General features: G+C 33.6%; 1 protein-coding gene and 1 pseudogene across 2 annotated transcripts; both read right to left on the bottom strand.

The window, feature by feature from the left end:
* Window positions 1–651: 651 nt before the first annotated feature.
* On the bottom strand, window positions 652–5,456 carry LOC143618702 (phosphoglucan phosphatase DSP4, amyloplastic-like; annotated as a pseudogene). The gene is made up of 14 exons (XR_013151066.1): window positions 5,443–5,456; window positions 4,712–4,799; window positions 4,588–4,632; window positions 3,427–3,526; window positions 3,139–3,215; window positions 2,926–3,051; window positions 2,760–2,830; window positions 2,519–2,651; window positions 2,347–2,406; window positions 2,020–2,076; window positions 1,757–1,852; window positions 1,518–1,577; window positions 1,078–1,185; window positions 652–907 (listed from the first exon to the last, which is right to left on the bottom strand). The product of XR_013151066.1 is annotated as a phosphoglucan phosphatase DSP4, amyloplastic-like (transcript).
* A 557-nt stretch (window positions 5,457–6,013) lies between these two features.
* LOC143618779 (ATPase GET3B-like) lies at window positions 6,014–10,512 on the bottom strand. The gene is made up of 12 exons (XM_077090877.1): window positions 10,457–10,512; window positions 9,437–9,741; window positions 8,213–8,424; window positions 8,028–8,090; window positions 7,805–7,915; window positions 7,609–7,683; window positions 7,464–7,532; window positions 7,311–7,376; window positions 7,037–7,111; window positions 6,842–6,940; window positions 6,569–6,703; window positions 6,014–6,322 (listed from the first exon to the last, which is right to left on the bottom strand). Exons 2-12 carry the CDS (start codon window positions 9,633–9,635, stop codon window positions 6,185–6,187), a joined length of 1,242 nt encoding a protein of 413 aa, XP_076946992.1. The 5' UTR covers window positions 9,636–9,741; window positions 10,457–10,512; the 3' UTR covers window positions 6,014–6,184.
* Between the last annotated feature and the right edge of the window lie 7,376 nt (window positions 10,513–17,888).

Here is a 17,888-nt window from a genome sequence, read left to right as displayed (position 1 = left end):
GCTTAAGAAATTCAAAAGGTTGTATAGATTCGTGTCATATCTCAAAAGGGTGTACAAGTTCGAGGTCAATCTCTAAAAAGATTTTGATAATATTTTTTTTTGTTTTGTGGATTGTGGAGACCTTTTTTCTTTGAATATTTTTTTTTTGGTTTTTTTATTATTATTTTATTTGTTTTTTTGGTTTAAATATGTTAATTTGTCAAAATTATCATCTGGGTTTATTTCCAATATTGTAATAAACCTATTCGATACCAATCGAATTCGCGCTGATTGTTGCCGCAACATCCGTGTTTTACCGATCACCTAAACATCGTTTGAAGTATGTTATTTTTCGTATCATAAGCTAAACGAGTACCGCTATTATACCATATTCACGTCGTTTCTCCGCCTCAACATGTGTTTTTCTCTTGTTTTAAATATGTTAATTCGATGTATCTGGTTGTTGAATAGATTTTTTTTTGTTTAGTTATGATTACATAACCTAATTCGATGTAAGTGTTCTAATGGATTTCCTTCGATGTTTTCGTTAGATTCAAGCCTGCAACTACATGAACCTGGTTTCCAAAGCTCAATCACTGCATCATTGTGGCAACTTGCAACAATAGCTTTGATCATTTATCATATCATACTTTGGACTTTTAGAACCACCTTTATTCGCATAACTCAAATACTGCAATATTATATAGACACTCACGCACGCATATATAACCACATATCATCAACCATTAACAGATATACAAATTTCAGAAGTGGATAATAGAGTTGGCAGTTGGGTTTACTCATCTTCTGGATATTCATCTAGAAACTGCTTTATAATCTCTCGTTCATTGGTCGTTAGATCAAAATCATCAGCAGCCAATCGCTTCCATAAAACAGCACTTATGCTCTCAGGGTCTTTATCCACAACCTGCACCCGTGTGAAAAGTGTACTGGTAAAAAGGTTTTTGGTTCATAACACAAGAAATATATGAATGTGAAAGTACTATCGTGGAGTATGGCAAACGGGCTGGCCCGATGGTTTGAGTAACAGGTCAAGCGGGTTCAAGTTCAGTTGACCTTAAAGATAATGAACCGTACCTGGATATAGTTGTTGATGTGACCATCCTTGTTGGCGGGAGTAACAGGTTCATAGGTATTGGTTAACCATTCGCCATCAACTATATACTTGTACTCGTAACGCCCTTCCTGTTATGAAAAGTTATTATAATTAATTTTAAAATTAGTAGCATGGACATAGTTTGGTTGAAAAGTCATTACATTGATTAAGTTAAATCATAGGACATGTAGGTCACAATTAAGAGCATTAATTTACCATTACGCCCCTGACTTGCAAAACAACATTTTTTTTTCTCATTGTATAGGTTTAAATGTATAGATAATGGATACAAAGGCTATTCAGCTATGAAAACTTTTTATGTGAAACAGTTGAAAGTTTCAAAATTGACCCATTTACTCCTTAGCATCCATTCTTATCGATGATAGTAAATAATTAAATATTCAGCACTGGAGATAATTACCAGCAAATCTCTGTGAAGAATCCATGAACCATGCTTCTCGTCATATGTTAACGGAATTCTCTGTGCAATGAACCAATAAATTTAAGATCAACTGAAACTCGGATTAGAATTTAACATATTTATCTCAGTTTTGAAGATTGTAGCTCGAAAAAATCAACAGTTCTTTTACACAATTTGGACCAGCAATTTTGTTATGTTTTCATTGTTTATTCTTGGAAAGTGGAGGCTTTAGAAAGTACCTGATCCCATCCGACATCAAGTCCAGATACTTCCACTGTGGAACAGTTATCACCATTCCATGTCAATGTAATTGATCTCTTTTTTAGGCCTGTAAGCTTTATAAATGGTTTCAGTCTTAAGAACAAATAAAGACCGAAGCTAAAATTTGATAAGTATAAACATTCAAAGCAAACAAAATAGTATAAACATTCAAAACAAACAACAATTAAGAGGTTGCTAGATTTTGTCGCTTATGAGAATATGAGTCAGAAGTATCACTCACAATGTCAGCAGTAGCACTTTTTATAGCTTCTACATTCGGGAAACATTTACGGTTTCTCTGCATAGAAAGAAGAACAGGGTGATTAACATTTTCCATATACACAAGTTTTTAACAATAAGGATTTTGGAATGCTCCCAATAGTTGTCATGAGTTCTGAGATATTTTGTGGAGTGTTGACGATTACATCAAAGTTTATAACCAGTTTAAAAAAATTAAAATGTGATAAATTACTAGCAGTATCCATAAAGATTTAGCATTTGTAAAGTACTAGGTTGAATGTATCTCTTACTGAGTGAGAAGGAATGCAATTAAGGAGAAACGTTATACCAGAAGTAGACTGAGGGCATTGTTTAGCTTATAACCTTGAACCCAGAACATGTATGCCAGCTGTCAAAAGTAGAAATCGCATCGATAGTTCCTTTATTACAGATCAGGCAAAAGCAAATAAATGTGTAGGCAAAAGAAAAGGTTTTAGAGCTTAAGGTTAGATTCAGCATACAGCAGTTGCAGGAGCTCTTCCAAGTCCAGCAGTGCAATGTATGTAAGTTATTCCACCATTTCGATTAACAGCTTTGTGCAATTTGCTAACCACCGCTGGAAGGCGCAGCCTCAAATCAGTTCCATCAAAGTCTCTGTTTCATAATATTTTATGTTAAACTTACATCAAGTAAGATACATTTAATTCATCATACAAGACCACACGTTAACCTTTAAATAAAGCAGTCAAAGAATGCATTTACCTTATTTCAGCACGTATGTGTTGAATATCATCGAATGTGCTGGCATATTCACGAATTGCACCGATGTCACACTAAAGTATCTAGTTAAAAGGTTAAATAGAAAACAAGAAATGTGCCAAGAACTTATCACATGCAACATCAAGCAAACCTACAAATCTAATCTGACAGAATGCTACTTAATTTCTCTGTTTTGTATCATAATTTCTTAGAGATACTCGAGATCTGAGTCTTGTTGCAAGCAAAATATGGTTTTCACTTTAATGCTCCGAAGCTTGTCAACATCTGCAGGAGTCTGCTGTGTATAAAGTACGAGTAAGAACTCAAACTAAGGTTTCTTGGAAGAAAAAGAAATTATCCAAATTGGGAAAAGAAACATAACCTGTAGACATGATCCAACGATTAAGTCTGGACGAATGAAGTTGTAGTTCATTCCAAGTTCATGCCTATAAGTCACAACTGAAATTAATGCATTAGATAGAAGATACTGAGCCAAAGATGTGGACCCACAAAATATTTGTTCAACAGATTTAAGGATACACAGTCAACAAAATGATAGACAAATACCTCTTAAGAAACTTAGAATCTAAGGATTACAGAGCCCAAAGATGCCACTGGGCCAAAGGACATTTCGTATTGAGTTCACATATTACACGATCATTAAACTTACCAGCACCCATTGCTTCGGTCATGTTTGTACTATAAACATCAGATTTCTCCTCGTCGTTGGCACCTTCCGTGTCTGCATTAGGTGCAGGGCTAGGCGTTGCCTACATAATCAATCGCATGTGACTAAGTTATAATATCAAAGACTACAATAGAAACACATATTATGATAGCTAATAATAGCCATGTTTTTACTAGACAACTAAGTTCCTGGTTAAGCTTTGTTGTGCATAAAGTTACCTTATGTTAGCTGCTGTATATAGATAGAAGAAGTAAGGCAGCCAACAAAGGTTACAAATAGGGGTGCAAACGAGCTGAGCCACTCATGAGATACTCGAGATCGGATCAATAAAAAGCTCAAAACGAGCCGAGCCTTATTAAGCCCGAGCCTCAAATAAAGCTCGTTTAGGTATTGATCTCGAACTCGAGCCTTGTGTGGGAAGACCGTTTAGGCTAGTCAAGTCTTATCGAGCTTAGTATATTTCTAGGTTTTAACTATTTTGGACTTCTATGTATTGATTTCACACTGTACGGCCGAGCTCGAGCCGAGCTTAGGCTTGTTAAGGTTTTTCACAAAATATATAAAAATAATTAAAAACAAATATATTTAATTAATAAATAATAAACGAGCCGAGCCTGAACTCGAGCCTTGTGTGGGAAGATCGTTTAGGCTCGTCGAGCCCCATTAGAACCTAATGTATATATAAGTTTGAACTATTGGACTTCTATCACTATGTATTAATTTCACACTCTACAATCAAGCTTGAGCCGAGCTTTGGCTTGTATGAGGTACTGCAACACGACCGCGGGCGAGCTTAGGCTCATTATGGTTTTTCATAAATATATGAAAATAATTAAAAAGTTATTGAAGAGACATGAATTATATTTAATTAACAAATAATAACCAAGCCGTAAGCCGAGCTCTAGCTTTTTAAAAAGAGCTTAAAACAAACCGAGCTCAAGCTCTCGTGAGTCAAAACAAGCTGAATAAACGGAAATATCTACATTCACTCTCGTGAGAGAGAGAGAGAAGTGTCGTCATATAAAAGAGTAAAAGTAGCAATCACGGGGAGTCCAGACTTTCCACGAGATTCAACATTCAACATAAACAGTAATAATAAATGCACAAATTAAAGAAAACTATAGTTGATCAAATTAGTCTTACCCTAACCACACAGTTTCTTTGAAGATCAGTAGCAATCAATAATCCCTGTCATAATGAATAAAAACAAGACGTATTGAAACGAATACATATACGAAAACGGTCACATTTAAACACTGCATTTAACCTTCGTATTAACAAAATTCGGATGAACTGAAAATGAAGATTTGCATTTGAATCTGCTGCTGCGTAAAGGCAGAGCTGAATAGGAGGATCTGGTGAAGGTGAAAACATATACGATGAATTTGATACAATCTGATAACGAATAATATTATGGAATAGAAAGAAACCTAGAAACAACATTTGTGTAAAATAATCAATCACTATTCACTGGCAACCGGGTGCGGTGATTGGTGAGTGTTGAGCGTCTGTTTGTCTAGTTTTTGATATGATATTTTGGTGTATTTATTTATACTGATATTAAAATGGGCCCAAAATGCCATTCACACTTTGTTCCAACGTACACGTGTACATTGGACATGGCCCATCAACCCCACTCTTACATTATTAGATTTATTAGTGTAGAACCTGCTAGTAAGTCGATACTAGCAATTTGACCGATAGGAATTATAATCTAATGGAAGTAACTTCGCAAGTTCTTACAGAGCGTTTGACTAGTTTATATCTTAATGAGAACGTTTATAAATTGTTTTGAGGTAACACAACTGTAAATTAGGTGCAGATTAGTTTAGTAGAGTGAAATTGCCCTTAAAACGACAGTAAAGTTAGGAGTGTCATTATTATGATGCTAGTATATAAGAAACTCGTAACATAGAATAAATTATGTGAGCTATTAATATGTTTTATACGAAATTATTTCGATTATGTAAGTTCAAAAGCTAAATTTATGTTACGTACATTGCACATGCCATCGAAATAAATGTGAAAACCAGTAACATGATGTTATTTTGATCATATTTACTTACTCCGTCAACTTTGTTACATTTATATATATATAGATTTCTATTTATTCTCCCTCCTCTCTCATGAGACCCATCCCAACCGCAACCGAAAGGTATCGAATCAACTTGAGTTTTGGCTTTTACTGGCTTTAGGTTTGCTCCAACTTATTCCTCTATGGACTTTATATGAACATAGATAAGTCGGTAGTGGTGTTGGTGAGCCACAATGACAACTTTGTGGGTGTTCTTGTCTTAGTCTGAGCAGTTTCTTGAGGATGGTGGTGGAATTGAATCAATGATGGATTCGTGTAAGACGAGTCGCAGCTTGCTGCCCAAAAACTACTTGCGATCAACTCGAATTAAACTAAGGTTAAACCTAAGTCTGAGCTTATTCAATAACGAGCGTGGGCCCAAGCATGACTAGGCTAACAAACCTAGTATTTAAATAAATGTAACAGTGTTCATAATTTCATATAATAATAATAATAATAATAATAATAATAATAATTGTTATATATGTATTTTTCATTTAAAAAAAAAACATCTAAAACTTGGACACCATTGCTGCTTAACTTGGCTACTCCTTGTATCATGTGTCTCACATTGTAACCAAAACTGTGTGACTAGATATTCAATCTGTTCTTTGTTGTTAAATACCGGTCTTACATTATCATATGTTGTTGAGATTTCATATATTTTCATTTCCAAATCTTGTCCCCTAAGAATTGAAGAGCCGGGACGCCTCTGATTTCTACATCAACAAGTGGCGCCTGCACCAGAAGCAAACTACACAGCTCTGGATCATTCTGGATCATATCAATCGCACGTGTCTGGTCCTGAAATATTTACAATGTGTAATTAGACCAACTGAATCGGTTAAACCTCCATTAATAGAACAGTTTCATTTTATTTTGTATAAACATATTTACAAACTCGTGTAATTATTATAAAATAATGGAACTATTATTTCTATTGTAAAGTTTACAAGACCATTTTCTAGAATTTCTTAAATTGTCTCGTATTAGAATTTGATAAACTAACTATGTAAATATAATAATATAAAATTTATTTTCTATATTTACCTTCCTTTTCATAGCACAAAACTTGCAGTCAGAAGCAGATGGAGGAAGAATTTGATTAACAATAAGCCTTTTGACAGGAACATTTTCCTTAGTAAGTGAAGCACGCAGCCTCGATGATTCACTGATCGCCATTACCTTAGATAATCAGAATGTAAGTGACAAAGAAAATTTAAGTCAATATTGTTTTTCAACAGCATAAAAAACTATGTTTTAAGTTAACTAAAATCTTGGTTTGAACCGTTCACAGTTCTAGATGTGTGTAAAGTGTATTACCGTAGGAATTGTGACTATAACAAATTCTGTTGAATCTGTGTCACGAAAAAGCTCGCGTACTTTAATCATTCTCTCCCTTAGTTTCTCCAGTTTATCAGACTACATGATCATGAAATATAAATAAAAAAAACTACCAGTCATCACTCTAATTAAATATACTTGCAATCAAAAATTCATTAACAATTTAATGCTTACAGCATCTTGACGGGTTTCTTCTTGCCCAAATACATTTTTTATGGCTGAAGTAGCCGATGATATTTTCTGCCTAAGCTGCAGGATGCAAATTTGTTTATGAGAAAAAAAAAATATTAAAAAAAAAACAGATGTTATAAACAAAAGTGAGCATTGAATATTCATATATCAGGGTTAAGCACATTATGGTCAGCCCGTTATGGTTAGGTTATCTTATCTATATATACTCGTACACCGCGTCATACGGATTATTGAAATATAAAAATATCTAGTATACCTTCAGTATCTTCCCAATTGATTTATCCAAGAAATCGGGTAATGACAAAAGCCGCAGGGTATGACCCTGTTTGCACATCATATTATGTTAAAAAAACTACCTTTTCAACACAAACGTAATGTTTTCGAAAAAACGAACAACTGTTTTGCTTACCGTTGGTGCAGTGTCAAAAACTATACGCGTAAACATGTTATATTCTTGCGATTCAAGAAATTGTATAACCTGTCAAAAGATTTATGTGATCACCAAGACTTTTCATAAAAGATTAAATTAGACAAATGTTAATATCGATCAGTACCTTAGAAATTGCAATAGCTTCGTCTAAACCAGGAGGAGGCGTGTCCAATAGCTCCCCTAGCTTCAGCTCTCCTAACTTTTATCGATCAATTATCAGACAATATCACAAGTAGTCAAATACTTTACAAAACTATATAAGCTAGAAAAAAATAGCAAAATAAAACAGATGATTAAAGATATATGATGAGGTGTTTTACTTGATCCGCAAGCATTCCAAGACCCATGCCATCCATGAAATCTTTAACTCCGGTCCCGCCATTCTTCTTGCTGACATCACGAAACTCTTCTCTTGCTTTCTCAGGATTAATCTGCCGCGAGTTCACATATATTATTTAAACATACATTCACACATATTATTCAAACATACATTCATTAAATATTTATAAATAAAAACATAAATAAATGATTTATCACACGAACCTCCAAAGCAAAAAGAGGAGAAAGAGGTCCTTCAACAGGTACAAGAGTCCCGCCAGTCAAATCCTAAAAACAAAGATGGACACAAAAATGCAACTTAAAAAATATTGTTATTGTAAATTTGTAATAATAATATTGTTTTACTAAGCATAACTAACACATTATGTATACGCTACATTATATATTACCTGAGCAAAAGAGTCACTTAAAGAATGTGCAGGATCGGTTGAAACTACAAGAGTAGGATGACCGTTATTTGCAAACTTCACAGCTAGCGAAGCAGCGCAGCTCGTTTTACCAACGCCGCCTTTCCCACCAAGCATGTAGTACTTTCTGTTGGTCCCGGAAACCATTTCATCAAACTCTGCTGTGGTTTCAACTGGAGCTACAGCTGATCTCACTGCAGTAAAGTTTTTAGCATCATATTAATTATATTTGCCAAATTCTGATTGTCTGATTGAAGCTGTAATCATATTAAATTGTTGTAGCTAATTCTAAACAGAATGTTTAAGCCATAAATAATACTATAAACAGAATTAAAATCAATTTCGAATCACAATGCCAAAAACCACCTAGTCAGTGTTGTACAAATCGCGATTAGTCACCGAATAATCGCTAATTAGTAAGTCACCTATTTGATTTCACCTAAAATCGGTAGTCAGTCAAAGCCGGTCCAAATCGTCCAAATTTGGTCAAAATCAGTATTTAAAATAATATACTTATTAATAAAATCCGATTAATAAGTAAAAAAATTATAAAAAATTTGTATATATGTAATTATGAAAAATCAAATACAAAATTTCAATTGGCAACAACCATGGTTGTAAAAATCCCGACTACATGCTGATTAATCCCCAATTAATCGCTAGTCCCTGCCCCACTTATTAATTTTGGGTCAATCGACCAATTAATCAGTCAATGGTCAAATCCGGCCAAAATTAGAATTAATCAGATTTAGTCAGTGTTTTCTGGCGAGATTCCGACCAAAATCGGCTGTTTCCAGCGAGATTCCAGCCAATTTCCGCTCACTCAAAATGTGTATGTGTATATATACAACTGAAAACTACATACAAAAATGTGTTTATATTATATATATATATATAACTGAAAACTATACATTAAAGTCCAATCCGGTTAATCCCAATTAATACTTATTAATCCCGATCAATCGCTAGTCCCCACCCCACCGCCCGACTACTACAACACTGCTCCTAGCTAGTTTGTACAACTTAGGGCAAAATGAACTGACAGTAATAAATAATGAATAAACTCATCTTAAAAAGTAAAACAAATCCAAAACAATTAAAACTATGAAACATTACCAATAAAATTAATAAAAATAGCCCCAATTTGGTTAATAATAATAAACTTGACAAGACAGACAGACAGACAGACAGACATGAATAACATACCTGTAAACAACTTTCTTGATTGTTTATGTTTGGATGAAAGGAAAAGAAGACCAGAAGTGAAAGGAGTTGGATAAGAAATAAACCCGGTTCGTGGTACGGATGCTAACCGGTTCGGTGAAACATAAGATGAAGATGAAGATGAAGATGAAGATGAAGAAGACATGAAGTTAGTGGCGTGATAATAAGATGTTATTGCCATTGTGTTTCAGTCTTGACGGGAATTGAAGGCTGTTTGGTGTTTAGTTTAGAAGGGTCTCGTACGGTGAGAGAGAGACAGGGTTGGAGTTGGAGGTGATCGTGTATACCTAAGGCTGAGGGGTGTGGGGGGCGCGAGAGGGGGCGCGAGCGGTTTTTTTTTTATTTTTTTATAAATGTATTAAAAAAACGTATTATTAAAAAAACTCATAAATTATTTAAAAAAACACACATTAATTAAAAAAACACATTAATATCTAAAAAAAAATTAAAGTGGATAAGGTGGGTGTTGGAGCCCCCGTTGGAGCCCCTGGCCCTGGTGTAGAGGGGCGCGAGCAGGGGCTCCAGCGGATTTTTTTTTTATTTTTTTATAAAATAGGTGAATCAGCTTTTAAAGAAAAAAGATAAAAGAATCTTACCCATCCATATATTTAACTCTATGTTAAATCATAAACTTGGCACTGTAACTCTTCCAACTCTAAAACCATTTTCTCTCTCTAAAATATTTTCAGAACCAGACACAACAATGGACACATCTTCAACCTTCGTATCCCCTATAACGTTCAATTAATTAGAGCTTTATTAACAATTAAACTTTTTTGCAGTTAATTACCCATTCTAGAGCTAACTCAGGCAGAGTCAAACCTCAACGGCTCTTTCACATTCTCCCAAACCTCAACGGCTCAATTCCTCCCGCTAGCAGGCTTGCGCCTGCCTTGGTTCTCGTGCTCGCGCCCCTCTCGCGCCCCGGTGGTGTGGGGTTAGCGCCTGGGGGCGCGAGCGGAGGGGCTCACGCGCCCAGGTTAGCGCCCCACACCCCTCAGCCTAACAAACACTCTTAAAACATTATCACGAGTATGTTTTTTAAAATGCCCAAACAATACATAAAAGTTTATTCGTATTAGCATCAGCCGATAATAATCAATATTTATTTTATCGTTATTGTCGGTTTTGAATTTAAAAAAGTCGGCTCTCAGTGGCCTCCTGTTAAAAAGGACTTAACAAATTTATATTTTTTCCCGAATTTCAAACTAATTTTTAGGTTTTTATTCCCGACTTTAAAAAAGTTGGTCATCACCGTTACGAACTAAGTTTTACATCAATCGACTCGTATCATCCTTCCGATTAAAAGCCTTAAAATACTAGTTTGAAATTCTGAAAAAAAGTATAACGTCGTTAAGTTTTTTTTAACGAGGGACTAATGGGGGCCAACATTTTAAAATTTGGAACCGTCATTGGTGATAAAATAAATAAGATTTATTATCGGTCAATATCATTCAATAAGATTATTAAATCCAATATTTTAGTATGTGTTTTTTTTTTTAAATAGAACTTTTGGTTCGGTTTTTGTTTTTGCGTGTAATTAAAGCTGAAAACCCGAACATAATTTATAAGTTTTCATTTTCTAGTTTGAATTTTAAGTAATTTGGGGTAGAGATACTGTATGCTAATGCTTTAACGTACGAGAGGTACGCGAGACGCTCAAAGTCAAAAAACAAAGGCAAAAACCTAAAACGCTCACAAAAACTTAAACGCTCAGCCAAAAACCTAAAACGCTCAGAAAACGCTAAAAAACGGTCTTCATGAAAAAAGTAAAAAAATGATCGATTAACGATCCAAAACTGTTTTTTTTCGGTTAACCAATGATTAATTGGATGTATTGACGATTCTGAGATGTTGGGATGTGATTTCATTGATCAATTCGTGAAAAACGGGATTCGCGTATGTTAATGTACGTTAAGGATTAGTGTATTGGATCTTTTCACAAGTAATTTGTAAGACTTTAATAAGAACTCAAACCTTAATATTTTACTTCACATGTATAATAATGAATTAATAAACAAAAATAAATTTGCCAACATTTGTTATATTGCCACATTTTTTTGGGCCTAAAAATTGCAAACACAAATTTAAAAAAAGAAAAAACTGAATTCAAACCAAAACCAAAAGAAGAAAAGCCTGAAACAATGGCATACGAAAACTCAAAAGCCAAAAAATTCTGTTTTCATTAAGTTTTAACTCAAAATCCGAATCAAGTCGTGCACCCCATAAAACCTGTAATAATAGAATATAGAGTGAGATGCAATTAGAAAACCCAATGGTAGCGTTTGTTATGCAGGAATGACAGGCGGAATGGAATAATTCATTACGTAGGAATGAAATAAGAGGTGTTTGGTTGCTCAATGGAATGCAATCGTCCATTACACATGGAATCCCATTCCATCAAAACTATTCCTGCCCACCCCCCTTCTTTTTTTTCATTCCATTCCTCCTTCAACTTACTTTCTCAACAACACCATCAGGTCCTACTTTCTCAACAACACCATCACCTAACAGCAACCACCGCCACCGCCACCACCACCACCACTACCATAGCCACCACCATCAACTGACTGACATCGCCACCGTCACCACCACCACCTCCGCCGCCACCACCGTCGCCGCCACAACCACCTGACCGCCACAGTCGCCATAACCACCTCCAACACCACCACCTTACCACCAAAGCTACCACGGCCACCAACGTCGCCATAACCATGACAACCATTGTCACCGTCGCCACCCGACCATATCGCTACCACCACTATCGTTGCAAGTCCACCACCACCGTCACCGCCACCCTACCACCGCCATCACTACTAATGCTACCATCGCTTGACCACCACTGCCACCACCACTATCGTTGCAAGTCCACCACCACCGTTATCGCCACCATACCACCGCCATCACTACTAATGCTACCACCGCTTGACCACCACCACCACCGCCCCCGCAGCCTGACTGCCACCATCACCACCGCCGCCAGCATTTTCATCTCCAGAGCTACCACCACCGTCGCATTTCAATTTTTTTTTTTTTTTTTTGTAAAAAAACTTTATATCTTGGGATAGACATATTTTTATTATTTCTATTTCATTCATAAATTTTTTTTGGATACCAAACATCATAAAGCAATTATTCATTTAATTCCTATATGTTAACCAAACAAGACAAAGGAATAGTAATGATCCATTTCATTCATTTGTCCATTTCATTCCTTCCCCCATTCCATTCCCCCTTCATTCCATTTCTTTCAACCAAACATACCCTATATATTAGGCTCAAGTTATTCTATAAAGGAAAACAAAAATGAGGAGGATAAGAATGATTTGTAGCCACACAAAAAAACCCTTCAAAAAAATAAATAAAAAATCATAACTCAAAATTTAATAAAAAAACGAAAAAAGTAAAAACAGAAAAATGTTTCCACAGTTTTTCTCGTTCTCATAACAAAAACCACAATGGTATTTTTGTTTATCATTGTGTTTTGTGTTTATTTTTGTCATTGATTGTGTCTTTTTCCTTGACATTGTGTCTTTTTTTGTATTATATTACTCAGCATTGTGCTATATTTTGTTTGGCATTGTGTTATATTTTACGATCTATTGTGTCTGTTTTTAGTTATAATTGTGTATTTTGTTCATTTTTGTCATTGTGTCTTTGATCTCGGCATTATGTCTTTTCATCAAATTTTTTTGAATTTTTTTTTATTATTTTTTTTGTACGAGAATGATGGCGAAAACATTTTAGTTTTTTAATTTTTACGACCTCTCTCTTTCACGGAGAAAACGAGGGTTCAAGTTCCTCTAGGGGTATACCAATACTCAAGACTATAAGGAGTGGGATTTTCTATCAAGTGATCCATCTTTGTCAAGTCCTTCTAATAGTCTACTCAGTGGGGCTTTGTATTTTATATCAAGTGATATGTATTTGTAAAATCTGCCTCGGAGACGAAAGGAAGTTGATTATGGAACGTCTAAAATGAATTAGGCGTTGGGTCGATGCCCGTGTGGTTAATGGGGACGGATTGTAAATTCGTTGACAATATGTCTACGCTGGTTCAAATCCAGCGCGGCTCAACAATTTTGTTTTTATTTATATTTTGAGTTGTGATTTTTTTGAATTTATTTGTATGGGTTTATTGTGTGGTCATAAATTCTTCTCACACTTCTCATTTTTGTCTACCTTTATATTTTAACTTTACCTTTTTTTCAAAATCTTTTTTTTTCAGGTTATTTTTTTTAATTTATGGGTTTTGTAATTGATCATGATACAATTGATGGGTGTCTTTCAAAATGATTTTGCCTCAGTTTTACCTGTTTTTTTTGTTGTTAATTAGAAACTTATGTGTACCTTTGTGGGTTCTTAATTGATATTGATGATACTATAATAAAATAATTATTCTATATAATGTATTTTAATTTATTTATTTATTCATATATGTTATAAATAACGACTCTGAACCATGTCCGAAGCGTAACAATACTTTATATTACGCTAAACAAACTCACCTAAACGAACACATAGTATGACTAAGAGGGTAAATTTAACTTTTAGGTTTAACACCCTGCCAGTAAACATGATAAAATTTTGCTAGATTATAATCTAAAGGAACTGTAATAAAAATACCTAATAATAATTTAAAATTACCTTCAACTCATCTTCATACAAAAATGGGTTATCTTTCGTGTGATGCGGCTCAATGGTAGACCAATTTATATGGCTTGCCATGTGGCTCAATTGTAGAACACTCACTTTACTAGTAAGAGATAGGAGGTTTAAACCTCACTATCACCAATTTATATGGGAGATATGAGGGATGACCCTGGCTTGCCAGGGTTCGAGTCCTGATCTCACCCGGTTTTAGCGGATCCTCGCTGTCGTGCCGTTTGGCGGACGTGGGGATCAGGTTTTATCCGGTGAATCCCTCAATAGTTGGACCGCTATGGGCTCCGTCCATCCGGACTAGTGGCCGGCTCGGGCTACCTTTAGCCAATTGGGGCCGCGTACGAAGTACCTGACATTACTTAGTTGGTCGTTAAAAAAAATATTTCATGTGATCCATGCTAAAACCTATGGCATGCATGTGTGCATATACAAGCTTTAAATTTTCAAAATCTCTTTTAATAATAAATAAAGCAAAAGACAATAACTTTCATTGATAAAAAAGACAGCTCATTTAAATTATATCAAGAAGAAGCTTTAATAAAGAATTGAAAGAACTTTGGATACCATCTCAAGTCCTAAATCACACCATGTAAATCCCACCGTGAAGACCCTTTCACCATTTCACATGACACAAAACAACACACATCCACATTTACACCAAATCTATACTATATTATAAATAAAGGTTTTTTTAATGTCACATAACATCACATAAGATGCATGTTTACAAAATTTTCCCACCTCTCTCTCATATTAATTACATTCCTCTTTCTTATTAATAATTTTGTATTTAACTTTTTTCAATTTAACCTATTATTTTCTCTTTTTAATTATTACTTTTAAATTTTAAACAATAATACCAACATAAATATATTATTTTGTTTTATATAAATATATTATACTAGTCATTTATATTAAGCTTTTATAAGTAACGATTTTTCACGTTAATTTAGATAAAATATTTAATTTCAAAAAAAGAAATTTTCACTTTATATTTGTTTTGTAATGAAGATTAATAAAACCTATGACCAACCAATATAGATGGTTGATTTGTTTTTTTAGACAAACTATTTTAATACATGGTAAGTTATTTGTTTCATTTTCTAAAGTTTAAAGCAAAAACAAAGTGAAACTATTATTTTTGATATGAAGGTTAAAATTACAAATATAGTATACAAAAAAATATTTAGCAATTTACAAAATTTCAACAACTTTTTATTTTCATATTGTGTAATGTATAATTTAGTATACCATATTTTATATCTTTATATCTTTTGAACAGGTTTTTTTGTATTTCACATTATATTATTATTTATTTATTCTACCAGTATTCAACACGGGTTTCTTAACGTCATATGTCATTACACATTAGTGATCCATACAAAATATCTCTCCTCTTTCTCTCTCTCTTAAACATATATTTATTTTTCTTATTAATAGTTTTATATTTTATTCTTTTTTCTTTTTAATAATGATTTCCTGGTTTAAAAAATTAATACCAATATATTATTTTGTTTTATATAAATATATTGTATTAGTTACTAATATTAAGCACTTATAAGTAACGAATTTTCACGTTAATAGATAAAATAATTAATTTCAAAATTCAAAGAAGAAACTTTTCACTTTACGTTTGCAATGAAGACTAATAAAAGCTATGACCAATCGCTTTAGATAGTTTGTTTATTTTTTAGACAACCTGTTTTAACACATGGTCATTTATGTGTTTCATTATTTAGTGTTGAAACCAAAAGCAAAGTGAAACTACTAATTTTAATATGGTGGATAAAGTTACAAATAAATTTATAAATATTGTATAAAAAGAAATATTTAGAGATTTACGAATTTCAACCTTTTGTTTCCATATTGTGTATTGGGTATTAATTATACCATATATTATATCTTTATATATGTTGAAAATAATAAAATAAATTTATTTATTTTAACCCGTGTTTTACACGGGTACCTAACCTAGTGGTGAATAAAGTAGGAAAGTTGGATACCACTCTCTTAAAGGCAAAAAGACCATATCTCTGTATAGTTGTATCACCAAAGTGGATTCAAGACAAACTTAATAGATGAAAGCTTATTCAAATGCCACCCAAACCATTCCTATGCTTTTCCTCCCCCCTCCTTCCTAACTCACGACGCACACATACACCATACTAACATATGTAGTTTATTATTAGTATTATAAAATATTAGTATTTATAGGAGGACTTGGTTGAGCAAAATCCCACGCTAACACTTCATGGCACTAAACAAAAACAAATAACTTACATCTCTCTGATTCCCTTATTTGTTCGGCAGAACTACCAAACACCCCCTGGTCCGATTAACATCCAACACACACCTACATCATTCTTTTCTTCCTACAAATCATAACCATTTTCTAAACAAGCTCCACGGCATAATCAAATCTAAGGAGAGTTGTTGAAGTTCTAGGAGTTGGATTCAAGTGCTAGTGCTCAAGATCTTTTCAATTTAGTCCTACCATAAGAGTATTTCATCTATAGTAAGCCATCACTCTCTTGTTCTTATGATTTTAGTTAAGAGGTTATGTTAGAGTAGGTTCACCCAATTTCTCAAAACAAGAAATCATAATGTTAAAGGAACTAATAAACATGCTTAACGAACCGATCACACGTAAAAACGTATTTAAAAATAATATGTTAAAACATTATTTATTTTACTAGATATGAGGTTTCCTTATTAAAATATATACTTTTAAATGTATCTTTAACCTAATACTTTTCCTATAATAAATATATAATGTCATATATATTTCTTTTTTTTACTATTACCTAATTTATAAAGATAAATTTATAGTTTGAATTATATATTTATAAAACGATCTAAATTAAGGGGGTGTTTGGGATTCCTTATTTTTATCTCCTTATAACTTATTGACTTTTGTAAGTTAAAAGAGTGTTTGAATAATGTTAATTTTTTAAGTTTTTAAAGAAGAAAAAAGGAGTTTTGATAAGTTAGGATATTGTAACTTATCAAAAACTCCTTAAATAAGTTAAAAGGAAGTGTAAATAAGGAATCCCAAACATGGCCTAAACATAAATGTATCACCAATGAGTCGAGTCACCACATAGTGTAAGTGTTGGGTGAACACATAACATAAACAGATATGCTTATTTAATATGTCGAACCGACCTTAAGTTAGACATACTTGTCTTAGGACACACGTAGGACGAATACAAACAAGAGTTCTTACATATCACTCATTGACGCAAAGGTGAGTTTCATGGCCATTTTTCTCTTTTAATGTTTTACAAACTAGGGGGGGACATACTAAACTTAGTTGATAACTTTTCATAAACTTATTTAGTAACTTTGCATTAACTTATTTGATAACTTTGCGTTAACTTATTTTCGCAACATTGCATAAAAATTATTTGATAACTTTACATAAACTTATTTATTTCATAACATTGCATAAACTTATTTGACAACTTTACAAAAACTTATTTAATACGATAATTAGTGAGCAAAACATAGAATCTTTATGTGAGCATGAGTTACACGAGGCCCTTAAGATCTTCGGATCAATATATTCTATAATCATTACCTATGGGTTTAGCCGAGGAATATGTGGGTAGTACTATCAGGATTGATCCCCCGCTCACGGTTAGTCGCTCTAACTGACGTGTTAATGGGAGCATATATTCTATAATTCACACCGTGATTTCATGGTTATCGGGCATACATATGGATTTGGGTTTGATTATAGGCTCATTGTCATATATTAATTCGTATT

The sequence above is a fragment of the Bidens hawaiensis genome, unplaced genomic scaffold, assembly GCF_021521415.1.
Source record: "Bidens hawaiensis isolate Kalapana, Puna unplaced genomic scaffold, B.hawaiensis_p1.1 tig00002338_1, whole genome shotgun sequence".
Lineage (NCBI taxonomy): Eukaryota > Viridiplantae > Streptophyta > Magnoliopsida > Asterales > Asteraceae > Bidens > Bidens hawaiensis.
The sequence above is the reverse complement of the archived record's forward strand: the minus strand, read 5'-3'. Positions and strand labels throughout refer to the sequence as shown.